At 38.5% G+C, this 21,662-nt stretch overlaps 1 protein-coding gene and 1 pseudogene across 3 annotated transcripts in view; one reads left to right on the top strand and one right to left on the bottom strand.

Moving 5' to 3' along the window:
- Positions 1–5,836: 5,836 nt before the first annotated feature.
- LOC113632485 (deoxyuridine 5'-triphosphate nucleotidohydrolase, mitochondrial pseudogene) lies at positions 5,837–6,380 on the bottom strand (annotated as a pseudogene). The gene has a single exon (XR_003437830.1). The product of XR_003437830.1 is annotated as a deoxyuridine 5'-triphosphate nucleotidohydrolase, mitochondrial pseudogene (transcript).
- Positions 6,381–7,469: 1,089 nt separating this feature from the next.
- The window catches only part of DDX50 (DExD-box helicase 50), a 32,572-nt gene continuing 18,379 nt past the window's right edge, over positions 7,470–21,662 (top strand). The window contains exons 1-7 of one of the 2 annotated variants that reach the window (XM_027130073.1): positions 7,470–7,671; positions 11,115–11,411; positions 13,958–14,033; positions 15,017–15,195; positions 17,287–17,404; positions 17,509–17,694; positions 18,190–18,335. In XM_027130073.1, the coding sequence (XP_026985874.1) occupies positions 7,582–7,671; positions 11,115–11,411; positions 13,958–14,033; positions 15,017–15,195; positions 17,287–17,404; positions 17,509–17,694; positions 18,190–18,335 (1,092 nt within the window). In that variant the 5' untranslated portion in view covers positions 7,470–7,581. The remainder of the gene's footprint in view (positions 7,672–11,114; positions 11,412–13,957; positions 14,034–15,016; positions 15,196–17,286; positions 17,405–17,508; positions 17,695–18,189; positions 18,336–21,662) is intronic. The other variant, XM_027130074.1, reaches the window with a different exon arrangement.

Below are 21,662 nucleotides of genomic sequence, written 5' to 3'. Positions count from 1 at the left end.
TTGCATGTTTTGGTTTTTTGGCCTTGAGGCATGTGGGATCTTAGCTCCCTGAACAGAGATCTAACCCATGCCCCCTGCATTGTAAGGTGAAGTCTTAACCACTGGACCTCCAGGGAAGTCCCATAAATGTTTAATTCTTACTTTTCTTTTGGAAACTTTTTTTTTTTGTGAAAATGTACAGCATTAATATAGAATGTTTTAATCAACTGAGTTTGTAAGAATTCTCTAAGGCCAAGCATATATGTTATTAACGTCATTACATATTTTGTTGTAGTTACTGGTTTTTTTCCTTTTTTGACATTGGCTTTTTTAAAGCTTATTTTACTATAAATTTATCGGGAATATATAGATTGTTTACAATAAAAAACATGGAATCATTGGTCTTCTTCCAATTAAATGTAATTTAACTTGAATCATCAGACGGACATTCATTAGTTTCTCAAATACATAGGAAGCTAATTTACTACCTAGTAGTGAATTTTTGTACCCACATCAATACCAAGTTCTTACGGTAAGTGGATCTCACCAGATTTCAACACAGAACCCCAGCAAATAGTGTGTTAGGGTTGCATAGATACGTTGTTTGCAACTTAAGTCTTTTATAATCAGAAAGAATTTATATAGATGTGTTGGGTGCAACAAGAAGTCCTTCTATCCAGTCATTGCTGCCAAGGATATCCTTTGTGAACAGCTGGAACATGAACAAATGTCTCCACACTATGATTGACTGACAATGTCCAAAATACCCATGGCAGTAGACATATGGCTCAACTGTTTGGTTCCTCCCCACGTTTGAGGCTCTCTCTACAAAATGGCTTTGAGAAGTCAGGATGTTCTCAGATGGTGGAGATAGAAGGGAAGCAGAATGGTTGCAGGACGGCTGTGAGTGAAAGGGAGGTTCTGAATCAGAGATTTAGAGGGAAGATGCAAGATGGCTGATAGACAATTTTTCTACATTTGATCCACTTCTGTTGGCGATAAGACCTCCGTAGCCTTGCCAGAATTTTTTCTGGCAGGACTTTTCAGACCAAGTAGTGGAATGGTCAGTTCTCTTGGGTTTGGGGAACATGGAACAGTCACGAGTGGTTTCAGCATGTCGGGTAGATGCTAATGCTGATTTCTGGTTGAGGGGATGTTTCTACTAAGAGGTTTCTAAGGATTATCGAAGCCTTAGAGCTCAAGGATGATTGAATAGAGAGAGAGTGCCTCTTTCCAGCTCTCACCATCCAGATAACAGTGAAGGCCAGAATGAAGCTCAGCAGTGTGGAGAGCTGACTCCAGGCCCTGTGGGAGTGCAGAGGAGGGGAGATCAGATGCGCTGCTCCGTTTCATTGTGGTTGCACCACTCATTTCTGACTGTTGGTTTTCAGTGGCTCTGACCAACCTACCGTGGCATTCCAAGATTACCTGTGGTTACAGGGGGCAAAGTACCAAGAAGGGTAATCTGGATAGAAAAGCCTTGTGGGGGAGGCATTGGTTTAGGGGGGTCTTACAGCTTGGAATCAGTATCAGTGAGTGGAAGTTAGGAGAGAGAAATTTTAGCTCAATATGAAGAACTTCCTATTAGACAAAACTATCTGAAGATGAAATAGGTGGCTTTGTAAACAGATGAACTTCCTGCTGTTTAGGACATTCAAGCAGAGGCTTGGTGATCCCTTGACCGGTATGTTGCAGAGGTATTTCCAGTACTTTTCTTAAAAGGATGACTGAACTAGATGATTTTGAAGATTCCTCCCAACTGTAAGGTTCTGTGCTTATAAAACTCAGTGAAGGTGATATGTCAAATCTATCCAATTAAAAAAAAGGAAAAAAAAAAGATTCATTGAGGATCCTGTGAAGTACTGAACTCACTCAAGATTCCCAAGTTGCTTCCAGTTCTTCATTTCTGCACCGATCCCTGCCAATCCTTGGAAAAATGAGTACCAGCAACTCTTCTATCTTTGATCTTGGACCTGGACAATTTTCTTAATAGAGTAAGGAATCCAAAGTCTTTTGTGACTCTATCCACCTCAAGGGACCAATGAAATCCATCTAATCTTGCCACCAGGTGCATTATGACACTCTCTAAATATATTAAATGAAGGCTATTATGAAACCAATAAACCTCCCTTCTATAAAACACAACATATGACCACAGGTATTAAAGATGAGTGTGCATGTTATTAAATTGTTTGGGAGATTATTCTCTACAATGGGTGACTTGAATTTTTTCCCACTATTTTTGTGTGTGGAAATTTTACTTATTCTCTTTCCCATTGCAGTCTGTTTGCTAAGAGAAAACTGTTCTCTTGAAACAGCATGGCGACCTGAGCTTCGGAGTCAGATAAGTTTAAATCCCAATTCCAACCCTTGGTAGCTGTGTGATGGAGAAAGTTACCAAACTTCTCTATTCATTTTTTTCATCTGTAAAGGATATCTACTTTATAGGATTGTTGTAAGATTTGAGGATAATCTATTGAAAGTGTCCAATGCAGGAGGCACCTATTATTGTTACAAACATATGTGTGTATATTTTTATATATTGATTCACAAAACTTGTCTAATACATGGCCTACTATACAGGTAACCTGTTTTTGCCAGGTTGTCTGGAATTCCTCCATTTAGAGAGTCCTTTCGGTTAAGATTATAGAAAAGTATCGTTAATCAAAATCCAGATATGCCTGGGGGAGGTATTATGCTTTTGGCTAACAAGTTTTCAGTTCATACCTCATGCTATAAATAGGATAAAGTATGCAAAGCATGGGCTGATTGTGGCTACTCATAATGTGAGATCATGTTCATCCTCTTTCATCTGGGATCTCAGACCCCTAGGAATCCTCAGAATAGCTGGCTTCTGCAAACTATTTTCAATATTTAAAAAATCCTAATGGAAATTGTACATTCCCTTTGCTTAACTCCTTGCTACTATAACATCAGTTTCTTTGCCAATGACTGAAATTACACCTGCTCAGTAATGCAACCCTATCACATGCTGGTGTGACATTGTTAAGCTTCATTTATATCTTATTCATATATTAGAAGAATGATCATGAATCAATTATTATTAAATGCAATTTAGCAGACAGAATGTTTCAAAGTGTCAGAGCCATGAGGAAAAAACAGAAGAAAGAGCCGTAGCAGTGAAAAAATTTGGGATCAACTGTATTTTGAGAACCCATCCTACAGCTACCTGAGAAGGCTTTTAAGGAATGGGGAAGACAGACTAGTGCCTAAAGGGAGTGTGGAAGAGAGACATGAGAGTCACGAAACAAGAATGGTGAGGGGATATATCGAAAACAAACTCATGACTATCTTTCTGGCCTCTACAGATCTTTCTCTCAGTTGAAGTCTTAGACACATGTTCCATTTTTAGCAGTTGAGCAGGTCCTATTTCTTGGGGAATGGTGCCCTCTTCTGGAGTAACTGATGTGACTGTTCCCTTCCACCACTTGATTGAAAAGCATCTACAAAGTAATTGATTAGAGAAACAGACCTCCTCCCTCTATTTAAAAAGCTTTCCCAAATAATTTGAATTAGGAGCTAGATACATACATCAGTATACATATGCTAAATATTTTCAAAGCTGTCTCCTCGCCAACACTGTCAAAACCTGGAGCTAAAAGTAGAAATATAAGTACCTCTGTACATCATCTCTGCTGTACTGTTATATCAGGGGATCCCCCCAGTTTTCCTGAACTATCAGTAGGGAAGGCATTTTTGCCCCCCACTTTACTAACAACACAGGTTTTCGAGTTTAGTTGGCCAAGGTCATGTGGCTAGCAATGGCAGAAACATCATTCCTGGTCTCTCTTTCATTTTCTTCTTCTTAGTACTCTCCTCACTCTCTGCCCCCAGTAGCTCTTGATCGATTTATAGCTGACCCTTAAACTATTTCCATCTCATAACATGATGGTTATGTTATTTAAAAATGATGGTTCAACTCCTCTTGTCACATAAGATTGACATGCAGATGCAAAATGATGGTTCTTTTTACCTTCTACTCTCTATGGAATAAAAATTAAAATCTAGCCCTCTAGGTTTGAGAATGACCAGAGAGAGGCAAGTTTATAAAAAGTCATCTTAAAAAAAAAGTCAAAAAAAAAAAAAAAAAGTCATCTTGTTTTTATAGAGTTTAATGAGCCAAAGTGAAAGGCAAGGGAAATCTTTATAGAATGTTGCAACAGACCATCAGATGAGGCACCCCAACTGTCAAATTTTGAGAAAGAAATTATATCAGTGGCTCTGGCAAGATATTTGGAAAACAAAGATGTTCTAATAAGATTACATTTTGAGTTACTTGTACATTTTAATTATTCATGCTACCCCTTCAGGTTCCTCCCATAAATTTTTTAAAATAAATTTATTTATTTATTATTTTTGGCTGCGTTTGGTCTTCGTTGCTGCGCACGGGCTTTCTCTAGTTGCATCGATCAGGGGCTACTCTTCGTTGCGGTGCGCGGGCTTCTCATTGCGGAGCATGGCCTTTAGGCACACAGGCTTCAGTAGTTGTGGCTCACGGGCTCTCGTTGTGGCGCATGGGCTTAGTTGCTCCGAGGCATGTGGGGTCTTCCCGGACCAGGGCTCAAACCCATGTCCCCTGCATTGGCAGGTGGATTCTTAACCACTGCGCCACCAGGGAAGGCCACCCCCCAATCAATTTCATCATCAGTATAAATCTCTTGAGACTTATAGGGACCAAATATGAAAAAAAGAATTATTCCATCATCCCCATTCCCAAGTTTTCTACTTGATGCCCACTGAGAACACATATGTAGTGGTACCCCAATTTTTTCAGCTAAGCCACAGTTTGGTCAAGTTACTTATGACTAGGTTTAATTTACACACAGTTGCCCTTTCCACCTGACATAGACAGCAGCCAGTTTTGTTTACATGAGTTTGGTGCTCAGAAAGGTAGGGTTTTTAGAGTGTCCCAAATCACAGAAGGTCATTTAAAAAACACTAGTATACTTATTAGTCTCTTGCCTAGAGCGTCTCCAACAGTCTAGTCCTTTCCTTTTTCAGACCTGCTGTATGACCTTCGACATAAAAATGAATGCCAAAAATAGTCTTGAGGAGCTAAAACTTCATCTGTGTTTGATTTTCAACCACAACATACTTACATCTATTCCTATTATTATCCCAATTTTATACCTGTGACATTCTTAGCCACACCCACTCCTGCTTCCATGCACATCATACCCTGGCAGGAGAACCTTTGTACCCTGTAGGCTTTGTACCTTTGTACCCTGAAGGCTTTGTACCTTTGTACCCTGAAGGCTACAAAGACTTCACAGTGGTAGAATTGGGAGTGGGTGTGAGAGAGTGGGACAAAAAGGTTTTAGAAAAGACTAATCTAGAGATGCATAGCTATTCCCATAATCTAGGGAGAGAGATGCATTTTTTCACCATCAACACCTGAACACTCCATTTGTTCACAGTATTGAATCCATAAGGTAACATTCAGATAAACATATAGCCCCTGACTTCAGGCCAATCCACACTTAATGCAGGAGGCCTGTAGCAATCACAGATTTATCATTTGTGGTTTCAGCTATTTAGGACCAATCCCCAAACTCCAGGACTTGTAGCAATCTGAAATTTTGCTAAGACGTAAGTTTGATGCTCAGGTTACATGGCTGGTGTGCTAGACATTGTCAAGTGGTTTGTGAAGTGCCCCTGCTTCTACATTGCCATTTGCTTTCTTGTTCTCAAGAGTAGGTTGAAGAGATCATGAAGAGTTAAAAGGAAATGGCTCTGAAATGAAAGCCAATCAGCTAGCACCTTTTTTTGTTTTCACTTTAAGCAAAGTCTTTATTTTCAAGGAAAAAGTATATTTTCTTATTTTCTGTTCTTGGCATAAATTTTAATTATTTCCAGTGGATCCAAAACCTCCTGAACCCCTTTCAGTGTCATCTAAAACTTGAACTTCCTCTATTTCTGGGTAAAATATACGTTCACAAATGAGCTGTGCAATTCCATCACCCTTTTTGACTTCGAACTTTTCTTTGCCAAAATTAAACAGTACAACACCAACATTTCCTCTATAATCTTCATCTATGACACCAGCTCCTACATCTATGAGGTGTTTTGCAGCCAAGCCAGAACGTGGAGCTACTCTCCCATAGCACCCATTAGGAAGAGCTATCTGAATGTCTGTTTTCACAAGAGCTTTCTCCATAGGTGGTACTGTGTATTCACAGGCACTGTATAGGTCATAGCCCGCGGCGCGCTCGGACCCCTTGGTCGGAGCGGTGGCGTGCTCCGAAAGCCGGACAAAGCGGAGCCGCATGCCGCCCTCCTCCGCAGGCCGGGCCCATTTGCTGGGGGAGATGACTTGTGCCGCTTGAGGGCAGGGCATGGCAGGGCAGAATGGGAGCACAAAGGTAGCAGGCGGAACAAGAGACAGCAGGATGAGCGTAGCGCACCCCAGCTAGCACCACTGATGTAAGAAAAGAAAGGTACATTCTCAGGAGTTAGTCCTTTGTATTATCAAAAGGTTTCCAGTTTTGTTCAAGGCTGTAATTCAGGGCCAGTTAATTCCCATAACTAATATCCTTTTATCCACTGCAAATACATAATCTGTCAAAGACATTTAGGCTTGTTTTTTCTCTAGGTTTCTCCAGGTTTTCCTAACATCATTCATTCTATGTTTCATAGGAGCATCTTCCCCCCAAACGCTTTGGTAAGCCCAAAGCTTTAAGGTTGGTGTGGCAGGGAAAGCATTGATCTCGGATTCAGGAGTTGAGTTTTCTAGTCCTGTGTGCCACGAACTGTGTGACTTCAGACAAGTAAATCCCTCTTTTAGGGGGTTAGTTTCCTCTAATGTCAAATGGGTGGGAAGGCCCTAAACTAAACTAAGGACCAACTTCATGACTAAAACCTAAGACTTGAGGGAAGGCTGTCCGGGCCTAGTCTTCACCTCAAACCCATCTAGCCCACTCCAGACCCCAAGACACCCTTTCCCACCAACTCAGGGCCGCTGGCCTCGGGCGAAGCTGTTAGACGTTAACGCCTCACCCCGCAACGGGCGGGGCCGAGGCCCGCAGCTTCCGGCGTCGAAAGGCGACGCGGCGCGTGGCGCTCCCTTCGCCCTGCCCGCTCCCCCCCGCCCTCCATGGGCAGGTTCTCCTGCCAGCCCGCCGCGCGCGCGGCCGCTGTCCGGCGCCGTTGAGGGGCTTCCTAGCCCCAGCAGTGAATGCTGGGAAGCCCCGAAGCATCTCCGCTGTGGCAAAGAGAAATGTTCGGAGTGGGGGAGGGGGAGAGGGAGAGGGAGAAAACAAATCCGAACATTTTATGCTAATCAGTTCGCGCCTCCTTTATGGAGATTGGTCAGGGTTTTACTCTAGAAGCCAATCATTTCAGAAGAAGGGTGAGCCAATCGAGACTCCTCGCATTCATTGGCTGGGAGACTGAGTCGCAAGGAGAGAGTTTAAACGGAGAGTATCCGGGATTATTTTCCCCCGCCGTGCGGTGCGTGTCCCGGAAGTGACGCAGGCTTTGGCCGGGAGGCTGCCCTGCCCCCGCTTCCTCTCACCCTGTCGCTACCCGTAGGTAGTTGTGGCCGCCGTGCCCAGAGGGAGGCGGCGGCAGCAGTAGCGGCGAATGATGCCTGGGAAACTCCTCTGGGGGGACATTATGGAGCTGGAGGCACCTTTGGAGGAGACCGAGAGCCAGAGGAAGGAGAGGCAAAAGGTGCGCTGAGGACGGGCCGCGCCTCCTTTTGGGCTGCGCCGGCTTGGGCGGGGAGGGGAGTCTACCTGATGGCCTGTCACAACCGGGCCGGAGCATCCGAGGGCCTCTCCTCGCGCCACCCTCGTCCCTGGGAGGTCGCTCCGGGACCATTACTACCTCCACACCCCTAACCTGGAGAAGGGCAGCACTGAGCTTGGGCCCGGCCTCTCGTGGTCCCCGTCCTTCCTGTCGGCGCCTACGAGATGGGCAGACTCAAGTTCTCATCGCGGAATCTGTTTTTTCTGTCCTCTTCTTAAGCAGCGAGGCCTGTCATTTGGTTCTGGTTGGCCGTCTTAGAAGATGATTAAGAAAAACGATTGCCTTGAATATGTGTAACTTCTCCGTCATTCTGTCCTGTATGCGAGAATCTTGGGGAAAGCGATCTTAGATTTACAAACCTCGATAACGGGTCAGTAGAGGATTGAGGAAAAGTGTCACAGCGAAAATTGCCAGGATTTGGCTGTGATGGAGATCGCGTGGGTTGTATTAGTAATAGCCTTTTATGTTAGTATTTTCATTCAATTCACAAATGTTTATGGAGCCTAATTTATGCCAGACTCTTTGCTGGGCACCAGGAAGGTCCTTGCTCTCAAGGAACCTGTTAGAAGAGTTGTAGAGACTTCCTGCCCCATCCCTCAAAAGAAGAAAGAGAGAGAAAAGAAAACAGAGCTTGGAGGGTAAGGAAGCAGTGTTTGAAGGCTGACATTTGACAAAAGAATGAAAATATTCTCTGTAGTCCCAGAGAGCAGAACCTACCCTTCTGACCTTATCACCAAGGTAAACTTGCCATTCTAGCCAAGCAGTTATTATTTTTTATTGTGGTAAAATACACATACTATAAAATTTACCATTTTAACCATTTTAAAGTATACATTTTTGTAGCATTAAGTACACTCACATTGGTCTGCAGACATCATATTCATTCATCTCCAGAACTTTTCATTCTCCCAGACTGAAGCTCTGTGCCCATTAAACACCAACTCCTCGGTTGCCCTCTCTCTCCAGCCCCTGGCAACTACCATTCTCCTTTCTGTCTCTATGAATTTGACTACTGAAGATAACTCATGTAAGTGGAATCACCAAGCAGTTATTTTAAGTTTTGCTCATTCTAAAATACTTGTCCCTCCTTCTGCATCCATATCCTATCCATCTGTCAAGGTTTAGTTTATGTCTTTTATAACCACTCCAGTGTACACATACAGTAATCTCATTCCCCCTTGAAGTCTTGTTCGAGTGCTATCTTTATCATTTGATTGGCATTTATTATGCCCTTCCTTGTAAAGTTAGCTCATTCTTCCTGAGTATATCTTTCCCAAGTATTTCCCAAAGATCCTTGAGGGAAATGACCATATCTTTGTCCATGCTTGCATTTCACTATATCCTTGTCAATTAGTGGCTTTCACATTGTAGTTTCTCCAGAGGTACTTGTTGATTTTCCTTTAATTATGAAAGATAACTAAAGATTTGGAAACAGATTGGAGTACCAACTAATAGAAATAGACATTCAAATAGTGGTCTGGCATCCAGATGAAGGTAACTGGTTTTGGATGTGTTAAGATATGGAGCTGGGCCTTAGGTTCTCAGAACTGGAGTGCAGGTTAGGAAGGAAGCCTGGAAGTGTATGTTGAAGCCATGAAAATGGTATGAAAGTGTACATAGAGAACAGAGACTTAAAGAGCATCCACAGAAGGAGAAGGGAGAGGAGACATTGAAGAAGATAGAGGTAACAGGGTAAGGAGGGAATGTAGTGTGTTGTGGAAGCCAAGAAGATGGAGAGTGTCGAGCACTGTGGATCTGATGTGAAACAATGTATTTCATCACCTTGAGTATTGCTGGGCTTGAACCTAGAGGTCTCATTTTATCTTGCTTCATCTCCCTGAAGTGCAGGCCCAGGAGCAATTCAAACCCTGAGGCTTGCTCTATAAATAATCTTGTTTTTCTATAGAAGAATCTAGTGGTTTGGGGAGATGTGGGATAGTTCAGTTAACTAAAGATCAAATGATGTAACATATAACTCTATAACTTATATTAATGTAAAACTCTAATGTTTACGAAGCATTTTCAAATATTCAGTTTTCATAGCAACTCTTATTTCATGAATGAGAAAATTGTATGTGAAAGTATTCTGTAGAAACTGTGTAAATCATGGTGAAAATTTTGGTGCTGGTTGTTTTTACCAAGACTAGTCACTACCATCTAATTTATTTTGAACATTTCCATCTGATTTATTTGGAACATTTGACCAAGTAATTTTGAAGTGCTAAATTTCCAAATCATTTCTTGCTGTCTGCAAATATTAAAACAAAAGTTGGCATTTCAAAACTAAAGTTGCAGAAAGCCACCCCCCCCCCTTTTTAAAGTTCTATTAACTAAATTTGTAAAACTTTAAAAAATTTTCCGGGATTACTAATATAGTTATCCTTCCATAGGAGTATAACAATTGGGCTTTTCTTTAACCTGTTTATCAAAGTTCAGGGGGGAAGCATGATGTGAAAAGAGCATGGGTTTTCAAGTCAAACAGGGCTTGATTTCTAGCACTTTCACTTGCAGGAAATCCCATATGTGGGTCTTTGGCAAGTTACTTATCTCTAAGAACTTGTTTCCTCGTCTGTAAAATGGCAAAGGTGATACAGGTTCGCTATCCCTTATCCAAAATCCTTGGGGCTAGATATGTTGTCGAATTCAAAATTCTGGGGTTTTTAAAAGGGTAACACCCTAGTAGGGTTTGGGGCCCCGAACCTATAATCAAACACCTTAATGTTAAATGTGAATATTCATACTAAGTGGAATAAATAAAGATTACAGATTGTCTCACATTAGTTGAAGTCAAATTTTACCACAAAATGAGTTCAGGTCAGGTAAGGTTTTGTCTCCAAATAAATTACAAAAAAACTTTCGGTTTTCAGAGCTTTATGGATATTGGAATTTCGGATAAGGGATTATGGACCTGTACTTCCCTTATAGGGTTGTTATGAAGATTTAAACAAGATAAGCCGAAAACATATTACACAATGCTGGGTAGGTACTCAGTAAATATTAATTTTTTTCTTGGAGATATTAGAAGTTTTTGATTGTTTTTTAATTTATAAATCTTGAGTTCTCATTCTTTTACTGAAAAGAAGCTATTTCAGTTTCCCTTAAATGTTATAATGGGATTAAAGAGGGACTAGAGGCCAGGTCTTAAGAGTGCAAGATTTGGGCTGAGAAAGAAAGCAATAGGTAAAGCTTAAGCTTGGCATTAGCAACCAGTCTGGATTTCTACCAGGTACCTTTTCAAGATTACTGTAGATTGAGCTTTGCTGGTTGGGGGAGTCATACTCTAACTTCTCTAGAGTCTTAAAAGCAAAGCAAACCTTGTGACCCTCTTGTCACCCTCTTGTCACTGCTTCTTTGTTTTTCCACAGAGTGATAGAAGGAAGTCAAGGCACCATTATGACTCAGATGAGAAATCAGAAACAAGAGAAAATGGTGTTGCAGATGACCTGGATGCTCCCAAACCCAAAAAAACTAAAATGAAAGAGAAACTAAATGGTGACACTGAGGAAGGATGTAATAGACTTTCAGATGAATTTTCTAAATCTCGTAAGTCAAGAAGAAAAGATCTGTCAAATGGAGATATTGATGAATATGAAAAAAAATCAAAGCGAGTGTCATCCTTAGATAGTTCTACTCATAAATCAAGTGAAAATAAACTAGAAGAGGTATGGATACTTTTTGTTTTGCATTTGACATTATCCTTGAAATACAGGATAATTTGATTCTTTAAGACTAACTAGAATTGATTCTACAGTATTTCCTGCTTACTGTCCAATACTCTCAGTTGGACTGGGGAGTATACAGCTGAAACCTGAGCCTTTTCCCCTTTGTCTCTTGTTTCTTTCATTATATTGCCTTTTTCTTGGTGAAGAGATTGGTGCGGGGGGGACTTGGTCAAGTTTAAACCTTGCCTGTACATTTGGGTTCCTAAATAGATTTTCCAAATGCTTATTGATGATCACTTACTTGCATTTCTTATGGTTATTTCAGCCCTCATCATTACTCATGAATTAAGTTCTGACTTTCTGAAACGGGGTACATAAAGGCCTCTTGACTTTGTATATTTTGCCTTCTGTTTCTTGTGCTTCTGTAACAATAGCAACTTTCAATGATTTTTAGGTCTTACTGTAACTCAATCTTAAAGCTGTTTGCTTTTTTAAAACAGAAATGAAACATATGAAAATGATCTGAAGAAATTTGTTCTCCTGAATATTAATTTTTTGGGAGGTATAGAAAACATGCTTAGTATAGAATCTTCATTCCTGGACTCATTACTTTTGCCAGTATCTGTTAGAGTAGGTATATTCTTGCACAGAATTTACTCAATTTGTTCTTGCACTTTTTTTTTTTTTTTTTTTTCCCCCGGTACGCGGGCCTCTCACTGTTGTGGCCTCTCCTGTTGCAGAGCACAGGCTCCGGACGCGCAGGCTCAGTGGCCATGGCTCACGGGCCTAGCTGCTCCGCAGCATGTGGGATCTTCCCGGACCGGGGCACGAACCCGTGTCCCCTGCATCGGCAGGCGGACTCTCAACCACTGCGCCACCAGGGAAGCCCTGTTTTTGCACTTTTCCTCTAGCAGAGTTCATAGGTTTATCTGGGCATTACAAATTGTCATTAAATTACTCAGCTCTTAAACAAAAAAGAACTTTAATATTCTTAATAACTCTTGGTATTTAATAATCTTTACATTTAAAGAATCTGATAGTTGCTGTTAATTTAAATACATTTGAGCTTAATTTAATGTGTAATCTTTGGGGAGCTTTGAGAAAAAATGTTGAATCCTTGCTTTACAATATGGTGTTTTTTTATTTGTGAGTTTGCTATTTGTCAGGAAGCATATATGTTAGAGAGTTGTTCTAAATAAGGCCCTACAAATCTGTATTGCTGAGCAGCAGAGTGTACTTCTTGCTCTGTTGGGATTTTGCCTGCTATAGTGCTCTGTATTGTAATAAGCTTAACTGTTTATTATTTTGTTTAGATTATGTTAGGGTTCAGGAGTTCTACTTCTAGGAATTTATCCTCCTAAGGAGATTATCACGAGGTGTACAGAGATGTATGAATCAGTATCTTATCACAGTGATGTTGGTAATAGCGAAAAATTTAAACATCCTAAATGTCTGATAGTAGGCAATTGGTTTGATAAAATATGCTATACCTATGTAATAGAATGCATTGATCTTAAAGGGCATAGATATGTTAGAAAGGTATTCAGTCTATCTTATTAAATGAAAAAACTGATTACAAAGGAGTATATACATATGTTTTTATTTCATTTAAAAATGTATATGTACATAGAGGAGTGTGTGTTTCAAATGTGTCTTTAGCTGATTGGATTGTAGATAATTTTACAATTTCTTTCTTTTAATATGGTTTCTAAAATTTCTGCAATGAAAATGTGTACTTTTCTAATAAAATTTGTTTCTTTAATCTTAAAAAGATAACATTGAGGTTTGCTTAAATGGATTAAATTTGAATTTGATGTTATGTCTTTTATCTGGTTCTTAGTTTGAAACTTGTTATGGTGTGTGGTTTTGGAACTACCTTCTTTAAACAACCAGTAATAAAGTTTTTAAGTAGATATATTGTCTTTGTTCTATATATGCATTGACTAGTACACAAAGTTTTCAATAGATGTTAAATGACAATGTCATGCTGACCTCTATATATGTTTGAGAAATTTTCAAGCTTACAGGAACTTTTCCTTGTATTAATGACATAAAAAATGCTTTTTAGATTCATAGAACAACTTATTTAACTTTTAGTTTTAGAAACAATTTACTTTCCTCATTGCTTAGCTTCTTTTGGGGCGGTTTTATAGGCTTGTGTTAATCTTCATAATTAATATTATCTATATCTGTGAATATGATTTAGATTATTGAATACCTCTTTCATAATACATTCAGTCAAGAGGAATTATATTTTGATCTATGTAGTAAATGTATTTCTAAAGAGTTTTATGTGTGAATTAATCATTTTTAAATGTATTATGGGAAAGTGTATTAAGCTTGTTATTTGAAGAGACAGTTTTGAAATTAAAAGAATTTGCCACTAATTTATCTTGTAAGTTAATCTATACAGTTTTTGCAAATACTAACTAAAGTTGGTTTGTTAGTTCATTTAGTAGAGCTAAAAGCAGTAAATGAGTGAAAGATTCTAAATACCTGGTCGGATATGAACTATATCAGTTAGGCCTTTGATTTCATTTTGACAGACACTAACACGTGAACAGAAAGAAGGAGCCTTCTCCAATTTCCCTATTTCTGAAGAGACTATAAAGCTTCTGAAAGGTACAATGAATTTTTTTTTAATTTATTTTATTTATTTTTGTCTGCGTTGGGTCTTCATTGCTACACGCCGGCTTTCTCTAGTGCAGTGAGCGGGCTTCTCATTGCAATGGCTTCTCTTGTTGCGGAGTACAGGCTCTAGGCACGCAGGATTCAGTAGTTGTAGCTCACGGGCTCTAGAGCTCAGGCTCAGTAGTTGTGGCGCACGGGCTTAGTTGCTCCGCGGCATGTGGGATCTTCCCGGACCAGGGCTCGAACCTGTGTCCTCTGTACTGACAGGCGGATTCTTAACCACTGTGCCGCCAGGGAAGCCCCGGTACAATGAATTTTAATGGATATGCAATTGAAAATCTAAAACTAGATTTTAGAAAACTCTTGTGCCTTTTCTGACCAAAAGGAGAATATACAAAGCATAGAGAAATAGCTTTTTTCATTGCAGTTATTTCTACATCATTTTTTTGGTATTCGGTTCGGTTTTTAACTTTAAAGAATTATATGTATTTGTCAAAAGATCAGGCCAATTTTTTTTTTAATAAATAAATTTATTTATTTATTTTTGGCTGTGTTGGATCTTCGTTGATGCGTGTGGGTGTGCCGGCTTCTCATTGTGGTGGCTTCTCTTGTTGCAGAGCACGGGCTCTAGGTGTGTGGGCTTCAGTGGTTGTGGCTTGTGGGCTCTAGAGTGCAGGCTCCATAGTTGTGGCGCACAGGCTTAGTTGCTCCGCGGCATGTGGGATCTTCCTGGACCAGGGCTCGAACCCGTGTCCCTTGCATTGGCAGGCAGATTCTTAACCACTGTGCCACCAGGGAAGTCCCTCAGACCAATATTTAAATAATTCCTCTTTGGGGTAGGAATAAATGTAAATGTTGTTAGGTGATGTATCTTTAGGCACATGTTGATGAATCAGGAATGTTATTTTCAAATAAATGTAGTTTTTCCTATTGCTGGTCTTAAGTAAATATTTCAATGAAATCTCATTTTACAGGTCGAGGGGTAACATATCTCTTTCCTATTCAAGTTAAGACTTTTGGTCCTGTATATGAAGGAAAAGATTTAATTGCTCAAGCGCGGACAGGAACAGGAAAGACATTCTCTTTTGCCATCCCCTTGATTGAAAGACTCCAAAGAAATCAAGAGACAATTAAAAAAAGCCGCTCACCAAAGGTAACCATTATAGGGAGTAAAAGGTTTAAACATTACTCTAATGGAAAGAGAAAGAAAGAGTATACTGGTCTTGGGAATGCCCTGGTGGTCCAGTGGTTAGGACTTGGCGCTTTCACTGCCGTGACCCGGATTCAGTCTCTAAGCAGGGATTGAATCTGGGAACTAAGATCCTGCAAGCTGCACAGCGTGACCAAAAAAAACAAACAAACAAACCACAATATACTGGTCTTAAGTTCAAGTACCCCAAAGATAGAAAAGTTAGTCAGTCCTGGGGCATAAAGTAAAAATTTGGGTCCTAAAGCAAAAATTTGATTTTTAAGATAAATCTCAAATAAAGCTAAAGTGAGTTACTGCGTATGAATGTAATGTGTATGGATCCATAGATGTCTTTGATAACTGTATATTATGAAGCCAGCATATCTGATTTTAGGAGTATTTACAGTTAGTATATTTAGTGACCTTTTTCTTCTCTTTTTTCAATTCTGACCTTTGCTTTTAAACAGTAATTTTGCTGAAGTGGTATTTATTTGCTCATTCAGTAAATAATATTTATTTTACTGATTGACTTTAAGAGTATTGTAGAAATGATACTGCTACTCCCTGTGTTGTTGGAGTACTGGAGATCTGTCTTAATTTATCAGTAGTAAAGAACAGAGAGGACCTAGTGAAATTTTAGCCTAAAATTTGACCCTTTTAGAACCTATGTTCACTTTCAGGTTCATAAACGTGAAGAAGAAAAGAATCAGTATTGGGACTTCCCTGGCAGTCCAGTGGTTAAGACTCCACACTTCCACTGCAGCAGGCACGGGTTCCATCCCTGGTTGTGGAACTAAGATCCTGCATGCCGCACAGCGCGGCCAAGAAAAAGAATCAGTATCAAAATTTGAACAGATATGTGGCTAAAAGTAATTTGTTCTTTGAGACTTCTAAATATTATTACAGTGTGAAAGTAAATTCACATATATGAATGTAATTAAATAACAGTGGTCTTGGAACAGGACAAATCTTTTTTTAGAGAGTTCTGTTTCTTAGGTGAAATTAGGAAGTCTGAAAGTAATAGAAATAGGACACAGTCCCAACACTGCATTTAAAAAGCTTTTATGCTAGAAGGACATTACTGGAGATTCCAGCTCCACCACTTCTAGCTACTTGATCTTGGGCAAGACTCAACTTCTCTAAGACTCATGCTCCTCATTTGTAAAACTGGGAAAATAATGCCACCTCATTGGGTTTTTGTGAGGATCAAATTAAATAATTCGTGTAAAGCACTATTGTTGTTTGCAGAATTATAATCGGCATTGTACGTAGAAAGTTTATGGCTACTTTTTGTTAAATCTGCACTTTCTAAATATCAAAAAAAGAGAAATAGAGGTAAATCAATTTTTGTATAACCTGTTTGAAACATGAGTTTTATTTGCTTAATAAGGGGCTTTGCCCCTTTTTCGGTAAGTCTCTTGGGATCCTGTGTAGAAGAAGCTGCTCTCATTAAACACCAAACAGTTAAGTCCACTCTCTGGTACTAGCTACAGATTCGGTTTCATATTCTACTTAACAAATAAATTGAAATATTTCTTTTTAAAAAATGGCACATATTGGGCATTCATTCATTCACTCATTCAACAAATATTTTTTGAGTATCTATTCTGTGCCAGGCACTGTTTGAAGTTCAGGGAATATATTGAATAATATGACATAAATAACAGTACTGACATAAATAATAAATAGTACTGACATAAATCCCTGTCTTCATGGAGCTTACATTTTAGTGGGTGAGACAATGAGCTAATCAGTAGAATATAAATATTTTATATGGTGTAAGTGCTAAGGAGAAACAGTTAAGCACAGTTGGGAGGATATGAAAAGAGGGTTAGAAACCTCACTGAGAAAGTGACTTTTGAAAGGGGACCTTAAGGAAGTAAGGGAGGATATAATAAACATAAGCTGTTCTTGTTATTTGTGCTCTGTCTTTAAATACTATGACATTAATGATGAGATTCCTAGTTTTAAATGCACCTTAAAAAATAGTCTTCTCAGTTTGAACTTAGAGGTCTACAGAAACTTACCTTTTGGTTTTTTAAACCTTTTGCTTAGGTACTTGTTTTGGCTCCTACAAGGGAACTGGCAAACCAAGTAGCCAAAGACTTCAAAGATATAACTAGGAAACTCAGTGTGGCGTGTTTTTATGGTGGAACATCATATCAAAGCCAAAGTGAGTAAACATGTCTGATGGTAGCACAAAGATCTATTTGCTACTCAAATCTAAAATCTACATTTGAATTTTTACATATTATTGACATTTCTCTCCTCTCACAGTTAATCATATTCGAAATGGTATTGACATCTTGGTTGGGACCCCTGGTCGTATCAAAGATCATCTGCAGAGCGGCCGATTAGATCTTTCTAAACTGCGCCATGTTGTGCTTGATGAAGTGGATCAAATGTTAGATTTAGGTTTTGCTGAACAAGTTGAAGATATTATCCATGAATCCTACAAAACTGGTATATCCTAATTCAAAATAAGCACATTAGCAATTCTTTTCTTATCTAAAAGCTTATGAATTTTTTATTTTATGATTTTTAATACATTGTCCCCAGTGTTCTAACAAAACTAAAGGTATTTGGTATCTGTTTTCTTCCTGAACAAGAAAGTACAATAGCATACTTTAACCATTTTCTTAGCTTTCTTTGCTTTCTTCCATGTATTATTTTATAGTAAGTAGTTTTACTAACTCATTTTACTGATTTCTTTGCTCATTGTTATTTCTTAAATTCTCATCTTCCTTCTAGGTTCAGTTTTCTTCATATTGATATTTTCCCTCAGTTTTGAAAGTAGAAAGTTTTGATAATTGCAGTAAAGTTTATATGTTCAAAATTCACCCCAAGTTTTGAATTTTTCATTATTTCTTTGACGTTTGGGGGGATTTTTAAGAGCTGACTACATTGTGGGATATTAAGAAATTAAGAAAGCATTTGAATTCTTTTTGTTTATTTAAGATTCTGAAGACAATCCTCAGACTTTACTTTTTTCTGCAACTTGCCCACAGTGGGTATACAAAGTTGCAAAAAAATACATGAAATCCAGATATGAACAGGTTGACCTTGTTGGGAAAATGACTCAAAAGGCTGCAACTACTGTGGAAGTAAGTAGCTTTCCAGTGTGATAGATTTTAGCTTTTAGTTGATATTTTGAAATTTGTTGAAGTTAAACTTATGTTTTGGGTACCAGTTCAGGCCAAATATCTCTTTTTTGCCCTTAGTCAATAAGATACCTATGTATTTCTATAGTTTGAGACTCAGGAGCAGAGTAAAATAAATAGGGGGAAGAAAGTTTGTGAACAGGCAAGTCCTAACAGGAGATATACAGGCATCCATAGAGACAGACTTAAAGTATGTAGAATGTGAAAAACGAAGTAATTCATCCCAATTTGCTGGTGTTGGGATAATTTGTTAAAGCTTAGGTGGAAAAAAGATCCTCATTTCATACCGTATACCAAAAATATTCCCAAAGATTTAAAAAAAATAAGCCATAAAATAATTTACAGCAGATTGTAGGTCAACAGTTATTTGATTTGAGGAAAGGGAAGGCTTTTCTAAACATAAAGACAGAAGAAAGCACCATAAAGGAAAAGGTTTATAATTTTGACTCCATGAAAATTTAAACCTATAGTATTTTTTTTAAAAAAAGAATTAAAGGTAATATTTGCATTATTTTGACAGGTATGTACCATATATGTCACTTTTACATTTGACAGATGTACATATATGTGTATGTAAATAAAAATAGTCCAGGTGAACAAGAGTATAATCTATAAATACAATGTAATGGTTAAAAAGAATGAATTTGACTCATAAAAAACAGATTATAAAATGATAAGTACTGAATCATACTATTTTAAAAAATACACAAATAATCCTAAATGGATTTTTAGGTATTTATGTACAAAGTTAGGTGGGAAGGATAAACATCAAACTAATAATGATGTTTACTTCTGGGAAAGAGGACTTTTATAGTATGGGATGGTCAAAGGAAGCTTTTTGTATATTTTGTAATGGGTGAAAGTTTTACATTAAGAACATAAAATGTATCAGTGAAGAAAATTTATTAATGGGACTTCCTTGGTAGTCCGGTGGGTAAGACTGTGCACTCCCAATGCAGGGGGCTTGGGTTCGACCCCTGGTTGGGGAACTAGATCCTGCATGCATGCAGCAACTAAGAGCCCGCATGCCGCAACGAAGATCCCGCATGCCGCAACTAAGACCTAGTGCAGCCAAAATAAATTAAAAAAAGAAAAGAGAAAAGTTTATTAAGGACACTTTCAAACATGTACAAAAGTTGAATAGTACAAAGTATCTGATGTACCCATCACCAGGCTTTAACACTGATCTTTTCTATACCCCCATACATTCTTTAATCCTTACATTTGAAGCAGTCCAGTCATTTCATTTTTGTATAGTTATATATTTTTTTAAAAGAATAAGGCCTCTTTAAAAACAAACAAAAAACCACAAAGTTACCATCATAGTAAAAAAACCCAATTTTTTAATATCTTTAAATATCTAGTGTTCACATTACCCTAGTTGTCTTTTTTTTGTAAATAGGTTGTTTGAATATGGATTCAAGTAAGATCTTTATATTGCTACTAATTTATATGTCTTAAGTCTTTTTTTATCCATGTGTTGAACGTTTATTCACCATCATTTTTTTTAATTGAAATATAGTTGACGTACACTATTTTGTTAGTTTCAGGTGTACTGCATAATGATTTGATATTTGCATATATTGTGAAACGATCACCACAATAAGTCTAATAACCATCTGTTCCCATACAAAGTTGTTGCAATTTTTTTTTTTTTTTTTTTTTTCGGTACGCGGGCCTCTCACCGTTGTGGCCTCTCCCATTGCGGAGCACAGGCTCTGGACGCGCAGGCTCAGCGGCCACGGCTCACGGGCCCAGCTGCTCTGTGGCATGTGGGATCTTCCCGGACCGGGGCACGAACCCGTGTCCCCTGCATCAGCAGGCGGACTTTCAACCACTGCGCCACCAGGGAAGCCCCTGCTGCAATATTTTTGACCGTATTCCTTATGCTGTATATTGCATCCCCGTGGCTAGAAGTTTGTACCTGTCAATCCCCTTTACCTGTTTCGGGTCCCCATCTCCCCCCGCCCGCACTTTGGCAACCACCATTTTGTGCTCTGTATCTGTGTGTCTGTTTTCATTTTGTTTTGTTTTGTTTTTTAGGATTCCACATATAAGTGAGATCATACAGTATTTGTCTCTCTGTCTGACTTACTTTCTAGATTCATCCATGTAGTCGAAAATGGCAAGGTTTCATTTTCTTATTGATGACTGAGTAATATTCCATTGTATGTATACTCCACATCTTCTTTATCCATTCCTCTGTTAAATCCTTTAAAATACAGGTCCCTCTGTCCCTTTTTTTCTTTGCAATTTTTTATTGAAAAGAACTGATCATTTGTCTTACAAGTTTCCCATAGTCTCAGTTTTGCTGATTTGCAGCCCTGTGGTGTTAGTTAACATGTTCCTCTGCTTTCATTTTCCTTTGAGTTGATGGTAGATTGTGAGGCTTGATCAGATTCAGGATCTTTTTTATTTTTATTTTTGAGAGGTAGGGAGGAAGAAGCAAGACTTTGACATACCTGGTACAAATGATTCTTAGTTTCTTCTTTGTGCTTATCTCTTTTTTCCCTGTGTTATGTAATTAATTGTTTTAAACAATGTTACTGAGATATAATATGTTAAAATGCACAGACTTAAAATGTTACAGTATATTTTTTCCCCAACATTTTATCATGAAGGTTTCAAACAGGCTGAAAATTTGAGAGAATTTTACAGTGAACACGCATATACCCACCAGCTAGATTCTGCCATTAATATTTTGCTATATTTGCTTTATTGCATATCTTCTCATCCCTATATCCATCTTATTTATTTATTTCAAATTGCAAAAGTAAGTAGAATTCCCCATAAGTATTTTAGTTTGCATATCTTTAGCTAGAGTTCAATATTTACAATTTTTTTATTGACGTAAAGTTCACATAACTAAAATTAACCACTTTGAAGTGTACCATTCAGTGTCATTTAGTACATTCACAGTGTTATACAACCATTGCTTCTATCTACTTCAAAACGCTTCATTACCCGAAAAGGAAATCCTATAACTATTAAGCATTTACTCCCTATTCCCCCCTTCTCCTAGCCCCTGGCAACCATCAATCTGCTTTCTGTCTCGATGGATTTACCTCTTCTCGTTATTTCATATAAATGTAATCATTACAACATGTGGCTTTTTTGTGTTGGGCTTCTTTTGTGTAGCATAATGTTTTCAAGGTTCATCCACCTAATATTTACAATTTTTGAGATAAGATTTACATACAACAGAATGCAAAATTTTAAGTGTACATTTGCTTCGTTTTGACAAATTCATACACCTGTGTAACCCAAACC

Source organism: Aethalodelphis obliquidens, unplaced genomic scaffold (genome assembly GCF_003676395.1).
Source record: "Aethalodelphis obliquidens isolate GAN/ISIS:26980383/991018 unplaced genomic scaffold, ASM367639v1 scaffold37, whole genome shotgun sequence".
In the NCBI taxonomy this organism is placed as follows: Eukaryota; Metazoa; Chordata; class Mammalia; order Artiodactyla; family Delphinidae; genus Aethalodelphis; species Aethalodelphis obliquidens.
This window is presented reverse-complemented; position numbering and strand designations above follow the sequence as displayed.